Source organism: Crinia signifera, chromosome 2 (assembly GCF_055691185.1).
Source record: "Crinia signifera chromosome 2, ASM5569118v1, whole genome shotgun sequence".
Classification (NCBI taxonomy): Eukaryota; Metazoa; Chordata; class Amphibia; order Anura; family Myobatrachidae; genus Crinia; species Crinia signifera.
Window position 1 is genome coordinate 57,620,478 of NC_139218.1, and position 21,750 is coordinate 57,642,227.

The following is a 21,750-nucleotide window of genomic DNA, read 5'->3' on the forward strand; positions in this document are numbered from 1 at the left end:
ACATCTGCAGTCAAGCAAGCTAAAAAAAATTATGAAAATTATGAATAATAAGCCCACTCCACTATACACCCCTCCTCTGCATATTAAACATCCTCTACCACCCTGGAAGTTATGTGTCAGGGCCCCTTCATTCAGCCCAGTGCCCCCTTCTCCCACCCCATCTCCCACCATCTGTGCAGTAAAGGGGTAATTAATGGAAATTACTGATCCAGGCCCTACATGCTGAGCAGTTGATATAATACCCCCTACCACCCGGGGGACATCAAAGCTTCCCCCACCCCTACCGCTGGAGGATCAGTAGTGGCCCCAATACATTGCTATGCCCAGGGGTCTACACTGCTGTTGACACCCCTGTATGTATGTATGTATGTATGTATGTATTTATATATATATATATATATATGGTACTTGTTTCCTAGCACGGCCACACCGATTCAGATCGGGGTGGTCGTGTCGGAAAAATCGGGTCGACGCGACCGACCGATTTTTGACCCGATTTTTTTCATTGAATCCAATGTAAATTGGGTCCCTGGGACCCAATTTTACATTGGATTCAATGAAAAAAATTCCCAACCCCCCCAAATTTAAGCGCGTTAACCCCAGCCCACGATAGACGCCAACCCGAAGCGTGGCGAGCGCAGCGAGCCCGCGAGGGGCGGCGGTACGCGTCCTCCGACCTTTTCATGCCCTACTATCCACGTCGGCGTGGAGTGAGAATAGAATAGTGTGGCGAGCGCAGCGAGCCACCGAGCCCGAAGCGTGGCGAGCGCAGCGAGCCCCGCGAGGGGACGCGGATACCTTCACAGGTAAACGCGTCCCTTCGCGGGCTTCATAGGTGTCCGCGTCGCCATGGACACCTGTGAAGCCCGCAAGGGGACGCGTATAACTGTGAAGGTATCCGCGTCCCCTCGCGGGGCTCGCTGCGCTCGCCACGCTTCGGGCTCGGTGGCTCGCTGCGCTCGCCACACTATTCTATTCTCACTCCACGCCGACGTGGATAGTAGGGCATGAAAAGGTCGGAGGACGCGTACCGCCGCCCCTCGCGGGCTCGCTGCGCTCGCCACGCTTCGGGTTGGCGTCTATCGTGGGGTGACGACGGGGACATCTATAATGTGAAATGGGTCATATTGGCCCATTTCACATTTTTTCACATTTTTACAGCATTTCAATGTTAAAAAATATTTTAACATTGAAGCCTATGCAAAAATCGGGTGCATCGCGTCGCATCGCGTCGGGACCAATGTTAATGGTCCCGACCGACGCGATGCCCCCGATATTTTACCTTTCCCGACAAGATTTCAATGTTAAAATATTTTTTAACATTGAAGCCTATGGAAATATCGGGGGCATCGCGTCGGTCGCGTCGGGACCAATGTTAATGGTCCCGACCGACGCGATGCCCCCGATATTGTCTCCTAGCCGGCTAAATGGACCTGATTTCAAAAGAAATCGGGTCCATCGGGGGTAATCGTGTCCCTTAAGTAAGGGACACGGGCCCTTATTCTGATCTGTGCGGAAATTCCCGCATTCTTACGGAGCGGTCCGCACGCCACGGTGTTTTGCCGCATGCGGCCATCGTCCGTAGAAACGCCCACGTGTCCTCCGCATTCGGACGGACTCACTCTTTAAGAACAGGGCGTGTTTACGGACGACATACAAACCATGCGTGTGCGGGAGAAACACTCCGATTCGGCACGGTATTACAGAGTATTACAGAGTATGCTCGGGAATACCGCATCCGACCGGGAGCCAAGCGGTGCTACCGCACGTAAGCGGAGTATTTACGCCAAACAACCCACTATGAAGTATCTTCTGCAAGACATCACATGACCCACTTATTCAATTACCTATCCTCATAAAAAACTGCTTATTTGGAATTGGAATCAATTAGATTCCAATATATCCTTACAAGCATGCCTAACACATGCATTGCACACATTAACCCTTACAGCAATGTAAGTGCAATGGTTTCAATTAAAGCACTGACAAGCGTCCTATTAGTGAGTAATGAGTAAAGGAGTAGATTGTATTGGGTTCAGGTGTTAATGGTTGTAGTCATTAGGCGTACGTTCGCCTACCGCATGAACGAGTGGTGTCCGCAAAGCAATAGTACACTTGTGGACACCGCACATTTCAGCCCTTTTTGCTCGCGTGCATTCGGAGTGGTTTCCGAATGTACGCCCCCCAACATAAGTGTACTCCCCCGTGTCCGCCCATGTTTCCGCCCCGTTTTGCCCACTTTGAAACTACGCCCATGTGTCATTCCGCATGACGCCCATAATACGCCCCTATTTCCCGACTGATTGCGGGGACCAGTTTTGGACGGGCTTTGTCCGAACTGGTACCGAGTCAAGGCGTGGCACATGCGCGTAGCGTTCTCCACGCATGCGCAGACGCCGTAAAGACGCTATCCGTAAGAACGCGGTAAAGTCCGCATCAATCAGAATAAGGGCCACGATTACTTAAGATTGTGGCCGTGCTAGGAAACAAGTACCATATATATATATATATATATATATTGGTCTATCTATAATACTTTAACTGACCCGGCATATACTGGGTCATCTAAGTGTCCATCTCTGTGCTTTGCTCCGCCCCTCTGGAAACCCCCTTCTGAAAATCCTGCGTTTGCCACTGGTATAAAGCAGGGTCAGATCCTGGAAACTCCAAAACTCCAGTGTTCAAAGACCAGGGTCCGACGAGGGTTTTTGGTGTAAAAGGGGTATTACTTTGGTGAGGGGACAAAGCCACTACTCTGGGCAGGGACACATCTTAAAAAAAAAAAGTCAGTAGCAGACAGGCGGACTAATGGGACCTACACATGGGGTGATTTCAGGGCATTTTCTAAGCGATCTTACTTGATCGCTTTAAAACACATGGTAATGACTAATTAATGATGGCCCGTGTCGCGCTGTTAATGGAAACTATTGATGAAGGCCACATCGATGGCCAACCCTAGACAGAAGCTCATGTTCAGTTTATCCCATAACTGTTATGTGCCAAGGAACCCAATGTCCTTATTGCCATGCTTGATCTCACTTCTGAGGAAAAGTTATGCATTTAGGAGGTCATTCTGGTTGGCTCGCAAAGCAGCAGTATTTCGTTGCTTTGTGAGCCATGTAACACCGCCAGTCGGGCGAGCAAATCCCCACTCCCGCTGCACAGAAACCACGCTGCAAATGGATGTGGGCAGCTGATGTCCAGACGTTTTTGTGGGTATGCCCAGGAAACGCAGCATTCCAACATCCTCCACGCTTCTCCTAGTGTGAGCACCATGGCAACTATGCAAGTCTTTGAAGGCGCCTGCACATGCGCTTAAGTGAACATGCGGAGGCCTTCGCAATCGGTCCCTGTTGCAAATTTGCAGGGGAACGAATCAACTAGAATGACCTCCTTGGTCTCTGGTGAACAGTATAGAAAAAAAATGATGCTGCACTTGGAGTTTGTGTTGTGTGGTATTGTGCTGCTCTGGGGGTGCACAGTGGGCACGTGTCATGCCTATGGGAATGCCCAGCATTTTATCGGCGTGCCCATGGTAATTCGGCCGTGACGCAGGTGCCATGGGTGGGCAGCGGACGTCACTGGATGCCAGCCGCCCGCCCTCTTCCCATACTAGGGCGCCGCAAATCTGAGTCAACAGAGAGTGACTTAAATTTGCGATCTCTTTAGAAATCATTGGATGGTCAGCGACCATCCAATGATTTCTAACCCGGAAAATTGACGTCCGTGCGGGTGGCGCTTAGTTGACTCGCAAAGCTGCAGAATTTGCAGCTTTGCGAGTCAACCAGAATGACCTCCACAGCCAGCAGACGTTTTGGTAACTTTTTCCCCCCAATATCCATAGCTTGAAACAGTAGATGGAGGACATCTAGTGGATAGAGGTAGTAATTACAGCCCCTCAAGTTATTTAAATACTTAAGCTAAATTTAAAAAAGGGATGCTTATTTTTATAATTATTATTCTTTATTATTATTTTCATTTATTTACAAAATACAGAACATAAAGGAAAAAATAATTTGTCACAAATTTGGGTACATGTGAGTTATCCGGGCTGCCGATTTTGTCCTCCAAATCGGGGGCATCGCGTCGGTCGTGGCCGTTATAAGGGGCCGCGACGCGATGCCCCCGATTTCCCATAGACAGTAATGTTAAAAGACACGATATCGGGGGCATCGCGTCGGTCGTGGCCGTTATAAGGGGCCGCGACGCGATGCCCACGATTTCCCATAGACAGTAATGTTAAAAGACACGATGGACCCGATTTCCCATAGACAGTAATGTTAAAAGACGCGATGGACCCGATTTCCCATAGACAGTAATGTTAAAATAAAATTACAATGTGAAATTGGGCAATATGTTTTTTAAAAAAATGTTTCATGGCCCCCCACCACCGTTAACGCCACCCCGCTATTGACGCCAACCCGCGAGGGGCGGCGGTACGCGTCCTCCGACCTTTTCATGCCCTACTATCCACTAGGGCGTGGAGTGAGAATAGAATAGTGTGGCGAGCGCAGCGAGCCACCGAGCCCGAAGCGTGGCGAGCGCAGCGAGCCCCGCGAGGGGACGCGGACACCTGTGAAGCCCGCAAGGGCACGCGGATACCTGTGAAGGTGTCCGCGTCCCCTCGCGGGGCTCGCTGCGCTCGCCACACTATTCTATTCTCACTCCACGCCCTAGTGGATAGTAGGGCATGAAAAGGTCGGAGGACGCGTACCGCCGCCCCTCGCGGGCTCGCTGCGCTCGCCACGCTTCGGGTTGGCGTCAATAGCGGGGTGGCGTTAACGGTGGTGGGGGGCCATGAAACATTTTTTTTAAAAACATATTGGCCAATTTCACATTGTAATTTTATTTTAACATTGCTGTCTATGGGAAATCGGGTCCATCGCGTCTTTTAACATTACTGTCTATGGGAAATCGTGTCGGAAATCGGGTCCATCGTGTCTTTTAACATTACTGTCTATGGGAAATCGTGGGCATCGCGTCGCGGCTCCTTATAACGGCCACGACCGACGCGATGCCCACGATTTCGGGCGCGATTAAAAAATCGGCAGCCCGGATAACTCACAAGTACCCAAATTTGCAATGACAGAACTGAGCTTACTTTTCAATTGCATACTCACTGTTATGTTTGCAGGTAATCTTTTATATGCACGTATTTAGTATACCTTCATCAAATATTGAATCAGAAATATACAGTAAAGGTCTATACTTATTTTGCTTTCAGCTTTAGGAGGTTGTCTCTGTATGAGGATACTCCGCATGGCATCCAGCATATTGCTGTATCATACGGACACTTTTACACTAAAAGGTCTACTTTAATTGATTTCAGAACCATTGCATAACCAGGGCTGAAACACAAATTTACCATAATTGCCTACTTTTGAAAAACTAGTTTCAGGGAGATTATAGTTGGTAGCAGAATTTTGCACAGAGCCCCATTGATGGGGCGTGTCATGCTCCACTTAAAGGGCGTGTCTAGTTCCATAAATGGAGAGATTATGAAAAGAGATTGTGAACGTGGCACCTAGAAGCGTGGTTGTGTACTGCTACATCTGAGAGGAATCTTTCATAATTACTTATATCCAAATGTAGATGAGCCCCAAAGCAGTTAGTAAGAGCTACTATACTACTACTATAGCGCTAAAGTGCTGGGAAATGGTGCTGATGATTCAATGTAAATGAATCTGTCTCTCATTCCTTTTTTCCCCAAAAAATGTAACAGTGTAATGTGGTCTAGGTGAAATGAGGGAGATTGCTAGACTAATGAGGGAGAGAGGGAGATTGCTGCTATTTCAGGGAGTCTCCTGCAGAATGCTGGAGGGTAGGCAAGTATGATTTACTAACATCCGTGCAGATGTAGATAAGTCCGTCAGATACTTGCCTTGAGTGAGAAAATGTTTCTGATGATATCAAATTAAAAAGTGCCTCTGTCAATAACAATACCCATAAAACAGATAAATATAACATAAGAAATTGGCAAGTTATTGGATCACTATGTAAAGAAAAAGAGTATGTACTGCACTTAATTAGCAGCTCAGTATAGATATCGGTAGTATTGGTGCAGAGAAATAGAGCACTTACATATCTATGAATGAATTAGAATAAATTAAAATGTGTAATATGTTGCATGCCGTTTATTAAAAAAAAAACAAAAAAACATGTCACCTTGAATGAAATGTTTACAACTCCTTTTGGAGTATCTGTGGGGTTGGTGAGTATGCCGTGACCTGGTTGTTATATAGGTCTGAGGCTGGTCTGTTTTTCACTGAAAGTTTTTGCTGGGAGGTTACCATCCTTCAGCAGTTTTCTTTAGCAGTGTGGCAGACTCCTTGTGCCGGAGCGCTTCCTCTGTACCGGAAGTTCGGGTTGGCGCTTCCGGTCAGCGTGTTCAGCGGCTCGGCATGTTTGGCGGCTCCAAGTGGCGTTCTCAGCTTTCCCCTGTTCACCCAAAGCATTTGGAAGCTCTAGGCTTCCTTGACAAAGAAGCCTAGAGCTTCGAAACGCATTGGTTGAACAGGGGATATTAATACCCTAAAATTCTTCACCCAGCGTAGTTTATTCCAACTACGTTTTGTCATATAATTAAAAGCCTCTATATTGTAGCAGCAATCGAGTTGTGTGGCTCTTACAAGATATCAAATATTTTCATTCTGTACAGCTAGATCTTCAGTAGAGAAAAAAGCGTTTGTTAATAGCCTTATGATCCCGTTTGTTAGTACAGAATATTAATATATGTCTGTCCAGACTATAAAAGGTACATTTTTCAAGTTCAGCTTGATAGTGTCCCAGCTGCTGGTGCTAATCCTTTAATATGCAGCTATATCCAGAAACTCAGTGGCTGTATTAGCTTCTCGGTACCATGGCAATAAGGCATAAATCCTTATGGCATTCCAAGGTGGATGGCAATGGTGTATGACGCGTTTCACTCTTTCCAGTATCAGCTGCTTTTCAGGTAGCGAGATCGCTTAACTTTAAATGTGACAGATTTTAATTCCACTTCAAAAAGCGATAGACTACGCACGCAATCAGGAAGGAAAATATAGTGCTATAGATTGCTCGATGGAAGATTTCCCAAAATCTGCATAGGGCCCCATGAGATATAAATCTGTCTCTGATAACAACACAAGGACAATTACTCTCTTAATATTATCTTTATTGGCTCAGTTTTAAAGTTAGAGAACACAGTACAGTTCAGGATGTCCTTCAGTGTGCACCATGAAATGCATAAAGTTACATAAACCTTCATTCCTCCACTAAAATAGGATGGTTTACTGTGCACAGCTGGGTATTTACAGCAGATATTGGTGCCTAATACTCATAGAAAAGGGTGAAAATCAAGATTTTCATTTGGCATTTCCCACTTATTTGTTCACCATTCTGCTTCTCGTACAAATGCAAGCTGTGAGAACACATTTTCCATGGAATGTCCGTTATGCAATAAGGTCACATTATGAAATTACATAGGGAGGAATTCAATCAGCCTGGAGGCAGGAGAAACAAAAGCCACCATAGAGTTCCGTCATAGATGTCATTTGTACAAACCTGATTCAATAGGTGGAAATGTTCTCTATATCCAACGTTGCGGATATACGCATGTGCAAACCCTCGGAGTGAACGACTTCGGCGAGTTTCACATTCAGCGGGCAGATCCGGATGTCGGATTTGGCAGCTGACTGATGATTACCCAGCCTGTGCGGGGACTGGGTGAGCACGGAGGCAGGCTGAAGGAGCCGGGCTGGGGCCAGGTTAGATGCTCTCACCTGGCGGCAGGACAGGTGAGTGCGGTGGGTTTCAACATCAATTGAATATACCCATAGGCCTGAATCTGAGTTGGGCATAATCAAAGAGCAAGTAACTTCATCTTTACACAACCGCAGATGGGGCATATTTATAATGTACAGAGAGATTTAGAGTTATATTTACTATAGTGCAAGTTTTATAGAAGTACAACGTTGCCTATAGCAACCAATCAGATTCTAGCTATGGTGTTCAAAAAGGTGCTGGTAAAATGCTAGGTAAAATCTGATTGGTAGCTATGAGTAACCCACACTTTAGTAAATATACCCCACAGAGTTGAGAAAGGCGAGTCCAAACTGAGGGGGTTATTTTGGTTCACTCCTGACAAATTCCTTCTTAGATGGAAAAAAACATGTGCAGGTGGGGCAGATGTAAAATGTGCAGAGAGAGTTAGATTTGGGTGGGGTTTTACTTCAAAGTGAGATCAATATTGCAGTGTAAATATAAAGCAGTCAGTATTTTCCCTGCATAGAAACAAAATAACTCACCCAAATCTAATTCTCTCTACACATGGTTTTGTGCATCTAAGAAGGAATTTGCCAGAAGGAGTGAACCAGAATAACCCCCTGAAATCTAAATTGCAGCGTAAAAATAAAGCTGTGCAGCATTTGTGGGCTACATGCAATGGCAACCAGTATTTACTCTGCATGCAAAACAGTAAAACATGTATTTGCACTAACTGCATTGTATCATGGTTAATCCAGGAACGCAGTTATTTTCTCATTCTTACTTTATTCCACACTCAGAATAATGGTTGTATCCAATTAGCCCAATACATTTTAGCCAATAAAAATGGTCTGATATCTCATTGAATGACCTATGGTCATCATCGCTGTATCCAATTAGAGCCTATTTTTATCGGAGGAAAAATGGACTCATAATCGTATGAAGACAGATGGGATCTTGCATAAGTCCATGAGGCATGAAAAGCATAGTGGCCGATAACTGCGGATATTGGGAGAAAAGAAAACCGGCATCGGGACTAATAGTAAAATTGCTAATAGGATACCCCCCATGGCTCAGAATCGAAACTGGAGCCCTGATAAAAGTATTCTGATTAGAGTGATAGCTACACGAAAAGGATTACCCCACATTCTTTATAAAACACGTACATACCTCCCAATATTGGGATGGAGGAAGTGGAATCTTTGGTGTGTCCCGCCAAGAAGGGGCAGAGCCTCACGGTGAATGGAAGTGGCCTTGTGACAAACCCCCATTTCCATCAATAAGTTGCCCTCAGGCTCTGCCTTCAGTGTGAACTTTTCGGCCCACAGAACATTGCGGTTCATAGGTGAAAAAGCGGGACATACAATCGAACATCACCCTATATTGCTAAACTTGGTATAATGTCATCTCATTTCACCTGGCCTGTGTTTAAAGGACAGCCCTGAGCATCTTCATAGTTACACTGTGCATAACAGAACAATGCCTTTCAATGACGGAACGTTGTACTCTTATTAGTGCAAAAGTTCTAACTTCCTGTTAATGAAAAAACGGTACTCTTTACCTAGAACGGCGCCCGCGATTGGCATCGCGGGCAAAAAATCGCGGGCTTCGCGGGTACATAAAAAACTGGTGCGACGCGATGCCCGCGATTTTCCCATAGGGATCAATGTTAAAACTGTGATTGGACGCGATTTTACTGTAAAATGCCTCAATGCCCGCGATTTGGCCATAGGAAACAATGTTAAATGGGCCACAGAGCCCTAATAGTGCCCTTGAACTGTGAAATGGCCCCCACAATTGTTAACGCCACCCCACGATCAACGTCAACCCGAAGCGTGGCGAGCGCAGCGAGCCCACGAGGGGCGGCGGTACGCGTCCTCCGACCTTTTCATACCCCCACTATCCACGTCGGCGTGGAGTTGAGAATAGAATAGTGTGGCGAGCGCAGCGAGCCACCGAGCCCCGCGAGGGGACGCGGATACCTTCACAGGTAAACGCGTCCCTTCGCGGGCTTCACAGGTGTCCGCGTCGCCATGGACACCTGGAAAGCCCGCGAGGGGACGCGTATAACTGTGAAGGTATCCGCGTCCCCTCGCGGGGCACGCTGCGCTCGCCACACTATTCTATTCTCAACTCCACGCCGACGTGGATAGTGGGGGTATGAAAAGGTCGGAGGACGCGTACCGCCGCCCCTCGCGGGCTCGCTACGCTCGCCACGCTTCGGGTTGACGTAGATCGTGGGGTGGCGTTAACAATTATGGGGGCCATTTCAGACTTCACGGTGACTATTTGGGCTCTGTGGCCCATTTAACATTGTTTCCTATGTAAAAATCGCGGGCATTGAGGCATTGAACACTAAAATCGCGTCCAATCTCACTTTTAACATTGATCCCTATGGGAAATCGCGGGCATCGCACCCGTTTTTTAGTGCATTCGATGGTCGCGATGGGCGCCGTTCTAGGTAAAGAGTACCGAAAAAACAATCAACTTACAAAAAAACATTGTCAATGGTTGTATAAACATATTGGTCTTTCTAGTGGTATCCAGTCGATAGCTCAACAGTAGATATGTCAACGCTACAAGGATGACATAGTCAAAAGGTTGACACATGAAAATGTCAACATCATTTAAAAAAATAAAATATATATATATATATTTAAAAATCTTTTTATACTGTTACCATCCACTAGGACTTCGATTAGGAACGGTAAAGTGCGTAGAGCGCAGTGGTAGCGGAGCTTGCCCGAAGCATGGTGGGAGAAGTGGTACACTAATTTGGGGTCTGTGTGCTTAAACCTACAATTTGATAGCAAAAAACCCCATGAAAATGAATGTCAACATTTTTTCTTGTGTCGACCATTTTAACAATGACCTTTTTCTTGTGTTGACCTTGCCCAAGTCGACCATTTGGGGTGGACTTGGACACTGCTGACCAATGTTCCCTCTAATTTTATGAAGGCTGTGTGCAGCAAAAGATTTTGGCTGTGCAACTTTGGAAGGAAATTAAAATTTTTGTGCGTCACTTATATATAACTGGAAAGTGACGCTCAGCATCTGTGTTAACTTTACTTCAAAATGATGTTAAACATTCAAAACACAGCACACAATGTAGTTAATGGGTGAAACGCACATTAATTGAGTCCACAACTGCAAAAAGGGACCACTGCTGCTTTGTGCGCTCTGTTGTAATGTCTGTGCGCATGCTCATCGAGTTGTGTGCGCACAGCTTAGAGGGAACACTGCTGCTGACCTTTTTGACTGTACACCTTTTATACCAGGGATGGGGAACCTTCAGCCCTCCAGCTGTTGTTAAACTACACATCCCAGGATGCCCTGCTACAATTTTGCTATTTGGCCATGCTAAAACTATTGCAGGGCATGCTGGGATATGTAGTTCAACAACAGCTGGAGGGCCGAAGGTTCCCCATCCCTATTTTATACAATAACCCTTTTTAGCTGGTTCTCTAGAACCATCTGTACCTATGGCGGTATCGGGAGGAAATAATGATTCAAGAAACAAGAATCCAGAGGACGGCCGCTGTTTGCACAAAAGACGATGCCCACCTGGCACATATTGCTAAACCGTACCAACACAGAAAAATTGTGCCCAAGTGCAAATATGAAGTTCACATTTTTACTGCCGAATACCTGCATCTGGTTGTTGCTGAATATGGATTTTGCTTTTCCATTTCATAGCCCTATAGTTTATTAGTCACAGATAGAACTAATGGAGTGCGTGTATCCTCAACATACTCCATAAAAAAATAATAATAAAAAAAACCCATATATTTGGCACTTGTGCAGCTGAGGATAGACAAAAAAGCAAACAAGCAGAAGTCCAGTGTTGGTGCAGCATAGTCCATATAATAAAAGAAAATGATATAAATTAAGCAGAAAGTTCAAGTAGAAATGTTTTCTGTATACCGCACCTTGTGTACGGTCATGGTCTTCAAGTATTCAGCCCTGGTCCCAGAGCGAGCTTAAGGCACTAGGTTGCTGCAGAACGCAGCGCGCACAAGCAGAAAGGGATGAGTCACCTCTGTGCTTACTACAACATTCAGCTTCCTGCTTCCACATGTGTCACTCCCACATCATCCTCATCTGGATCATATAAGTGGCTGGTCTCATACATATCAGGGACATCCACATTTCCATTCATTGGTTGTAGCTGTTGGTATGAATATCTCCAGTCTGTCCGTCTCTTTCTGCAAGGCCACACCTGTCTGACATTAAATGCAGCACTAATAACAAGTAGTGTCCCAAAAGTGCAGCTTAATATTGCCCAGGAAATCCTGCGAAGAACAAGTATAGTGTCAGTCATTTCTAAAATGCAAGACATTGGTACGGACTCTGGGGGTGATTTTGGTTGATTCGGTATCTCGTCCCACCCGCAATCCCATTGGAGCGCCCAGCATTTTCATGGGGACGCCCTCGCTCAGACGCTGCCTGGCTGTTCCTATCCCGGATGTGCGGCTCTGTGCAGCGCGACGCGGTCAGAGGTCACTCTGTGCATCATGGTGTGCAGCCCCATCGGCCGCACCGCTGCTGTCCAGTCGCGGCCACTTTGCAGTTCCGGCCTCAACATCAGGGTTTCCTGGACCCTCCGTGCGGGGCGGGCAGTTTGGAAATGGGGGGGAGCGGGGCTTGTTTTTTTTCATTAGGGAGGCCCATCCCAGGATTGAGATTTTTTCAATCCCAAATCCTGGGATTGAAAAAATGCCTCCGGATTGGCATCCCTACTCGGTACCCTAGGCAAAACTTCAATATACTAGGGATGGCCATTGACCGATGTCGAATACTTTTGCCATCGATGGGGGAGAACCAGATGGTTTCCCTCCATCGATGGAACAGCAAAACAATGTTTTGCTTTTTTTTTTTTCAAAGTGTCGGGACACGGAGCATGGCTCCGCCCCCGACACCCACGAAATTCCACCCACAGGCCAATCAAACACAATGGATGACCATCGATATGTAAAAAACACTATCAATGGCCAGTTGCAGAATTGCCATCGATGGCAATGGCAATGATGGCCATCCCTACAATATACTGCTATCTAAATTTCAGTGTAAAAATAAGGCTAACATTTGTTGGCTACAAGCAAAAGCAGTCAGTATTTACCTTACACAGAAAAAAATTGAATGTTCACATGGTTTGCTCCAGACACAAAGTTAGTTGCTTTTTTTCTTCTTGCTTTACTTTAAATAAGTCATGCGCTATGTTACAGAGCAATACTTACTCACGGAGATAAACTATTTTGGCATCAGACGGGACAGCTTTCCACCAGGAGGAGTATATTACTGATTCCATACATTGGCCAACTGAAACAAATTTATAATAAAATGCTTGTCTTAGATGTATGATTGGAATTTTTTTAATTTTCATGCCAATATAAAGTTATACCAACTTGAATATATTTATTATTGAAGATAAAAGGATACTTCAAAAGTTAGTCATTCCTGGATATTATGTAAGAACTTGTCTGGCATGCAACATTTATTAGATATCATGACTTCCGTCTTGAATAGAAGTAGATGAAACACATCTGAAAGGTTTTGTAGTAACCGCAGGAGATTACTGCTATGCAGAGTATTACTGACATTACCAAGGCCAGCTACTTGTGCTATACGAACTACAGATGGGAAGGAACAAAAAAAAAATAATAATACATATATATATATATATATAAGGTGCAGTGTGGGGTGCGGCACTCCAAAAATACAAGGCTCAGTCAGGTATCTGCATTTAATAGCAGTCAGCAACGTTTCAACGCCCCAACGGCTTTGTCATCAGGCTATATATATATATTTATATATATATAATCTTGGTGGGGCGGACCGACACTCTGTCCCTCAGTTTTGTGTGCTGAAGTGCAATTGGTAGTTTAGGGAAGAACATAGGCGGCACTTGCAGGCTTGTAGTGAAAAACTCAATTTATATCCAATCAAAAAAACCGGTGCAAACACAGTGTCTGACGTTTCGGGGCATAGCCCCGTTTTCAAGGTGCAGGAAGACAATGTTTATATATAAAAACTCTTATTTATGCTTATAACCAGTATTCGGAGGCACAAAAAAATGATAGAAGATGCAAAGGTAACTAAATCTATGTAAAGTCCATCTGCAAAGTGAAATTATTTATTGCAATCTTTATAGGGAGTATAATTATACCTTCTGACAGAAATTCTCCCAGACGAGGCTCATGGGTAACATTGCAGCTTCCTGTCACATGATGGCAGTAACACTGTTTTCCACACTGGCAAACCTCCTGGCATTGCAAACCATAATGGCCAGATGGACAAACTGAAATAGAAACAGATAACAATTCTGTGTAGAGAACGTGTATAATATAAGTCTCCTGAACTCACAGTCATTATAATGTTATACAACATTATACTAAACAGTATTATATGTTGCCAAAGTTTGCTGGCTAAAATCTGCTAATTCTACATTAATTTATATACATATATCATAATTTCTTATTTTTATCAAGCTAGTAACAGACAAATTCAGCTTAAGGAGGCCAACAAATAAACATACCACCAAACCTCCCATTTTTCGCGGGACTGTCCCGGTATTTGGGATGGTCCTGTCCCCCTGCGGCGGGAGCTGGCAGTTGGGAGTCCCCCCAGCCTGAAGGAATAGACACTGTGCACAGCATCGCAGAGGGTAAAAATGGGGCGTTACCATAATTTGCATCTGTCACACCCTCATTTACATAGGCCACACACCCTTTTTGGCGCGGCTTAGCAGCGCGAGAGTGCCGCTTCTTATGTTCTGGAAGTCGGGAGTTTTGCTTTGAGCGGGCTTAGCTAGTGTAGAAATACAAATATACATACCAACCAGTTTACATAATGAGTATTAAAAGACAAATGGGGATAATAGTAGCTGGATGGATGTCCCAGAGCTATTCAATTGTCAAGGTACAATCAAAAAAGAGAAAGAGAAATTGCACTATGGATGCACACCTAGGAAGATAATTTTAAAAAATTGATTAATACTTTATTGAACTTATTCTTTAAAAATAAGGGAGAATTAATCCGTTTTCGTTTAATTAATAAGTCTGCGGATAATCTCACCTTATTGGTTGTGAAATTTGTTTAAGAGTTAAAATTGTTGACACACAATGACGAACAAACATATATTGTGATTGGCCAATTGGCACTTTAAAGAGGTTAGAAAAGTGTGTATATAGATTTAAAACATAGGCCTTGATTTCTATGTATTTATATTTAAGTTCATACGCTCCCAAATAAACTTGGTGATTTTACCCAGTCTCTGAGTAATATAATATTTTAATTAAACACCTGTTTGTCTGCGGTTGTGTCTTTTATATTATTCGTGTGTGTTCCATCACAATTATCAATTGGAGTTACTTTGGACACATTTCTATAATGAATAATATATTTTTATGCAGGGTCTTAATGATCCTCTGCTGACCTCTGGTGGTTCTTAAACACAATTGCAGTTATGTTCCACACACTTGTGGTTAACTATACTGTACGTTAATATGACCGTTAATCCCTTCAATCAGGGTTTATGGGTATATCTTCATATTTATTCTGCTATGTAGCAGAACCCGGCCATATAATAGGGTCCCATTGGTTTTGACACTGAAGTGACACAAATGCTGCTTTAGAATTCTAGTGTATGTTGATTAACTTTGCAGCTACTGTCATTAATTTCTTGCAGGAGGCAAAAACGGTGAAAGGCACGTTCTCTCACAACCTGCCTCACCGTAGTGTTATAAATGGTATATAGTTGAGCAGTATTTTATCTGCACATGTTGTGTTTATTAACTGCGCCCTGCTAATTAGTCTTCCAATGGGACAACTGTCATAAAATTATTACAGAGGTGGTTGGGCAGTATATTACCTACACAAATTGGGGTTGTATAATACAATCTGCTAGTTAGCCTTCCAGTGGAAATTCTGGCCCAGAAAGGTCTTTATATCTAGGATATCAGATATTTATCCAGATACCATTGTTAGCCAGAGAATATATATGTATTGTAGGATTATGTTATTCACTGCATACTCTCTCACTGTATGCAGTCAATATTCATAAATACTGGTCAAATTCTGCCTTTATAGGTTCAGCATTATGTTTCAAACCCTTCTTTCAATAGAGGTTAATCACTCTTTTAGATTAGTGGTTATTTACTGACCCCTGGTGGTAGGCTACTGGTCATGCACCTATTGGTGCTTTAACTAGCAATTATATTACAACTAAAATCCCCGTTAGTGGTGCGTGGAAGTTTGTCTCTTACAGGGTTATCCCTTCCCTTCACAGGGGAGAGAGTGCAAGCCCTTCACTGGGCAAGCAAGTCCCCAGAGTCTGGTGCGTGAACTGTAACAATTATTTAAGATTAATAACACATTTGTTTAAATTAACATTGCTAACATAGATCATCAAAGGCCTAAGGTCATAAGGTCGACACGTGTTTCACAACATGCTTTATCAAGACACAAGCCGGTTGTCATTGATTGAAGATATTTATTGATTCCCATCGGCCAATCATTTGGCCGCCTGGGATCACGTGGTTAGCCTCCTCCTATAGTGATTGCCGCTATGTGCCAGGCTTTATGAAGCTCCTTCCGCCCTTCTCTCGGCGTTTAGGAGCATGTGACCGGCGTCTGACGTCATTCCGCCGGTCACATGGTCTGTTTAGACCAATCACGGCTCTAATATGCCGTACCCGGAAGTGCCCCGCACTGCTGAGGCACCCCGGACTGTGTATTGAGTATAATGTACAGTTTGATTATGCTTCATACTGTGGATTTAATTGCGTTCTAGGATCCAAGTTTATGATGATTCAGGTGACGCTCTAAAGGGGGTTGTTCATCTGTAATGTTGCGCTATGGTTTTGATTATAGCGCAGTGTTCTGTATATTTTTCCTTAACTCACGCTGGTTCCGTTGTGAACCCTGCGACCTGGATATTCTAGATCTGGGTTTAATAAAACTGGTTTTTATACGATCTTACTTCTATTGATCCATTGTATATTTATAGCGGTTCATAGTTAGAAATCAAGCTTTTATGTATCTAGCTATTGTTGTTCTTAGTGGTTTGAATGAATCTGTTTGGGGTATCTTATATTTATAATATACTCATTCCCTGGTGAATTTTATTTTAATTAGCAAGGACATTATGTCATTTTAACGTGATTGATGGGTCATATCAGGGTGGTTGTAGACTTTTAATGATGGTACAAAAAAGAGGGGGGGGGAAATAAGTGATAAAGTGAGGAAAAAAGTATAAATATAAATTCTGAAACTGGGAACAAAGTGTGATGATTGTGAGGGACGTGCGAATACATAATAATGTAAGATGGAGATTATGTCTCCAATTTTAATATTGTGTGATTGAACTGATACAGTTATATTGTTATATTTCCGCTTGAGTGTATTGTGCATACAATGTGTTCATCTGTTATGGCATCATTCATGACGTCACTGATAGTAGGTGTGATCATCTAAAATTTACTTGGTGGAATTACTTGGCTGTATCCACTCTGTTGGTGTGTCATACATGTGATTTATTCATGTCTTTTAGCATCTTTTGGTAGATACAGCAGGGAATGGGGTTATTTGTTTTGATTTCTGTTATAGGTTTCTTTTTCTTTTTATTTGTTTTTGTTTTACAGTATTCCAGTGAGCATCAGTATTCCACTGATCCCACATATTCATGTCGACATCTCCGGTGTTCATCCATGGATCATATCGAAGGTAAGTTTTTAGGTGTTATAGTTTTCCTATTTTTATGTATCTCTTTTTCCTTTTTAGGTGTGTAGTGCTCTAAAGAATATTGACACTTCATCGATCTTATATGTGTCTAGGTAAGTATTGATAGCGTTGAGCATCATATACATTGATTGTTTCTTGATTACCCAAGATTTCAATGCTGCAGTTAGGGGTTGGGGATTTAATCCCAGTTAAAGCAATATTTGAGTTCATTTGAATGCTCTAATGGCTGTTCTTGGATCGTTACAGAGAGAAAATAATAAAGTTGGTTGGTCTTATAGTTGAAGTACGGTTTACAGAACCTTTCAAAGGGGGTGGGCAGATTATCTAAGATCCTCAGAGGAACGGCAGATAACTGTTATTTTCATTCAAGCCTCTTGGATGTAGGCTATCTATTAGATAGATCATCTTTGTCTCTGCCTTTAGCAGTTCCTGATCTAAATTTCCTCCTCGGATATTTAGTCTGACATGTTTCATCCCAAAGAACTTCAAGTCCTTGGGGTCACTGTTGTGAGCTTTCATAAAGTGTTTTGCCACGGGGGTGAGAGTTTTGAACTTATCGCGGTCTTTTATTGCGTTTTTTATTGTGCCTATATGTTCAAGTATTCGAACTTTGAGTGTTCTGCTTGTTTTTCCTATATAGGACTTGTTGCAAGGGCATTGAAGATGGTAAATTACCCCTATGCTTGTGCACGTTATATGTTCTGAGATCATCCATCTCTTTCCAAATTTATCCAGGTAACTTTTGGTTGGTTCCATATATTTACATGCCTTGCATTTTCCACATTTAGTGGAGCCTCTGATTTTAGTTTTTATTTCAGGTTCGGCAAGGTGACTGTGAACGAGATGGTCCTTTATACTTCTGGATCTCCGCCAGCTTGTTTGTACCTGGGTTGGGAGGACTTTATTTAGGTCATTATCCGTTTGTAGGATTGACCAGTGGTTCTGGAGAATTTGTCTGATTTTTTTCCAGTTTTTGTTGTATGTCCCGATGAATCTCACCGGTTCTTCTTTAGTCTCTCTCGTTTTTGGTGAGAGTAGAGATTCCCTCGGGATCTTTTCCACCTCCTTTATGGATTTTTTAATGAGTTTTTTGCTGTAGCCCCTTTCAATGAAGCGCTCAGCCAATTCTGTCTGTCGAGTTAGATATATCTCTTGGTTTGAGCAATTCCTTTTGGTGCGTATAAGCTCCCCCTTTGGAATAGCCTTGATGGTGCTTGGCAGGTGGGAGCTAGACGCATGAAGGATGCTATTCGTCGCGGTGTCTTTCCGATATATATCGGTTTGGATGTTTCCTTCATTGTCTATCTCGATCGTTAAATCCAGGAAGTGGATTTTTCTTTGGCTTGCTTCATATGTGAGTCTCAGGTTGAGATCATTGATGTTTAATAACTTCATAAATTCATCCAGTTCTTTTTTACTTCCCTCCCATAGGATCAGGATGTCGTCTATGTACCGGAGAAAAATAAGAATATTGTCAGTGTATTTTTCATTCCGGTCTTGGAAGACGATTTCTCTCTCCCACCACCCCAGGTAGAGGTTAGCATATGTTGGGGCACATGCGGTCCCCATAGCTGTTCCTCTAACCTGGAGGTAGTGGGAGCCGTTGCACGTGAAAAAATTTTTGGTTAAAATAAACCTCAATGAATCTATCAAAAAGATATTAAATTCTTGATTATGGTTCATATCCAAAAAATATATTTTGGATATGAACCATAATCAAGAATTTAATATCTTTTTGATAGATTCATTGAGGTTTATTTTAACCAAAATTTTTTTCACGTGCAACGGCTCCCACTACCTCCAGGTTAGAGGAACAGCTATGGGGACCGCATGTGCCCCAACATATGCTAACCTCTACCTGGGGTGGTGGGAGAGAGAAATCGTCTTCCAAGACCGGAATGAAAAATACACTGACAATATTCTTATTTTTCTCCGGTACATAGACGACATCCTGATCCTATGGGAGGGAAGTAAAAAAGAACTGGATGAATTTATGAAGTTATTAAACATCAATGATCTCAACCTGAGACTCACATATGAAGCAAGCCAAAGAAAAATCCACTTCCTGGATTTAACGATCGAGATAGACAATGAAGGAAACATCCAAACCGATATATATCGGAAAGACACCGCGACGAATAGCATCCTTCATGCGTCTAGCTCCCACCTGCCAAGCACCATCAAGGCTATTCCAAAGGGGGAGCTTATACGCACCAAAAGGAATTGCTCAAACCAAGAGATATATCTAACTCGACAGACAGAATTGGCTGAGCGCTTCATTGAAAGGGGCTACAGCAAAAAACTCATTAAAAAATCCATAAAGGAGGTGGAAAAGATCCCGAGGGAATCTCTACTCTCACCAAAAACGAGAGAGACTAAAGAAGAACCGGTGAGATTCATCGGGACATACAACAAAAACTGGAAAGAAATCAGACAAATTCTCCAGAACCACTGGTCAATCCTACAAACGGATAATGACCTAAATAAAGTCCTCCCAACCCAGGTACAAACAAGCTGGCGGAGATCCAGAAGTATAAAGGACCATCTCGTTCACAGTCACCTTGCCGAACCTGAAATAAAAACTAAAATCAGAGGCTCCACTAAATGTGGAAAATGCAAGGCATGTAAATATATGGAACCAACCAAAAGTTACCTGGATAAATTTGGAAAGAGATGGATGATCTCAGAACATATAACGTGCACAAGCATAGGGGTAATTTACCATCTTCAATGCCCTTGCAACAAGTCCTATATAGGAAAAACAAGCAGAACACTCAAAGTTCGAATACTTGAACATATAGGCACAATAAAAAACGCAATAAAAGACCGCGATAAGTTCAAAACTCTCACCCCTGTGGCAAAACACTTTATGAAAGCTCACAACAGTGACCCCAAGGACTTGAAGTTCTTTGGGATGAAACATGTCAGACTAAATATCCGAGGAGGAAATTTAGATCAGGAACTGCTAAAGGCAGAGACAAAGATGATCTATCTAATAGATAGCCTACATCCAAGAGGCTTGAATGAAAATAACAGTTATCTGCCGTTCCTCTGAGGATCTTAGATAATCTGCCCACCCCCTTTGAAAGGTTCTGTAAACCGTACTTCAACTATAAGACCAACCAACTTTATTATTTTCTCTCTGTAACGATCCAAGAACAGCCATTAGAGCATTCAAATGAACTCAAATATTGCTTTAACTGGGATTAAATCCCCAACCCCTAACTGCAGCATTGAAATCTTGGGTAATCAAGAAACAATCAATGTATATGATGCTCAACGCTATCAATACTTACCTAGACACATATAAGATCGATGAAGTGTCAATATTCTTTAGAGCACTACACACCTAAAAAGGAAAAAGAGATACATAAAAATAGGAAAACTATAACACCTAAAAACTTACCTTCGATATGATCCATGGATGAACACCGGAGATGTCGACATGAATATGTGGGATCAGTGGAATACTGATGCTCACTGGAATACTGTAAAACAAAAACAAATAAAAATAAAAAGAAACCTATAACAGAAATCAAAACAAATAACCCCATTCCCTGCTGTATCTACCAAAAGATGCTAAAAGACATGAATAAATCACATGTATGACACACCAACAGAGTGGATACAGCCACCAGTAATTCCACCAAGTAAATTTTAGATGATCACACCTACTATCAGTGACGTCATGAATGATGCCATAACAGATGAACACATTGTATGCACAATACACTCAAGCGGAAATATAACAATATAACTGTATCAGTTCAATCACACAATATTAAAATTGGAGACATAATCTCCATCTTACATTATTATGTATTCGCACGTCCCTCACAATCATCACACTTTGTTCCCAGTTTCAGAATTTATATTTATACTTTTTTCCTCACTTTATCACTTATTTCCCCCCCCCTCTTTTTTGTACCATCATTAAAAGTCTACAACCACCCTGATATGACCCATCAATCACGTTAAAATGACATAATGTCCTTGCTAATTAAAATAAAATTCACCAGGGAATGAGTATATTATAAATATAAGATACCCCAAACAGATTCATTCAAACCACTAAGAACAACAATAGCTAGATACATAAAAGCTTGATTTCTAACTATGAACCGCTATAAATATACAATGGATCAATAGAAGTAAGATCGTATAAAAACCAGTTTTATTAAACCCAGATCTAGAATATCCAGGTCGCAGGGTTCACAACGGAACCAGCGTGAGTTAAGGAAAAATATACAGAACACTGCGTTATAA

General features: G+C 42.9%; 1 protein-coding gene across 2 annotated transcripts in view; it reads right to left on the reverse strand.

Annotated features, from left to right (window-relative positions):
* Nucleotides 1–11,355: 11,355 nt before the first annotated feature.
* Nucleotides 11,356–21,750, reverse strand: part of NAGPA (N-acetylglucosamine-1-phosphodiester alpha-N-acetylglucosaminidase) — a 40,656-nt gene continuing 30,261 nt past the window's right edge. Inside the window, exons 9-11 of one of the 2 annotated variants that reach the window (XM_083172188.1) lie at nucleotides 13,910–14,041; nucleotides 12,981–13,062; nucleotides 11,356–12,035 (exon numbers count right to left, since the gene is read on the reverse strand). In XM_083172188.1, the coding sequence (XP_083028314.1) occupies nucleotides 11,801–12,035; nucleotides 12,981–13,062; nucleotides 13,910–14,041 (449 nt within the window). In that variant the 3' untranslated portion in view covers nucleotides 11,356–11,800. The remainder of the gene's footprint in view (nucleotides 12,036–12,980; nucleotides 13,063–13,909; nucleotides 14,042–21,750) is intronic. The other variant, XM_083172189.1, reaches the window with a different exon arrangement.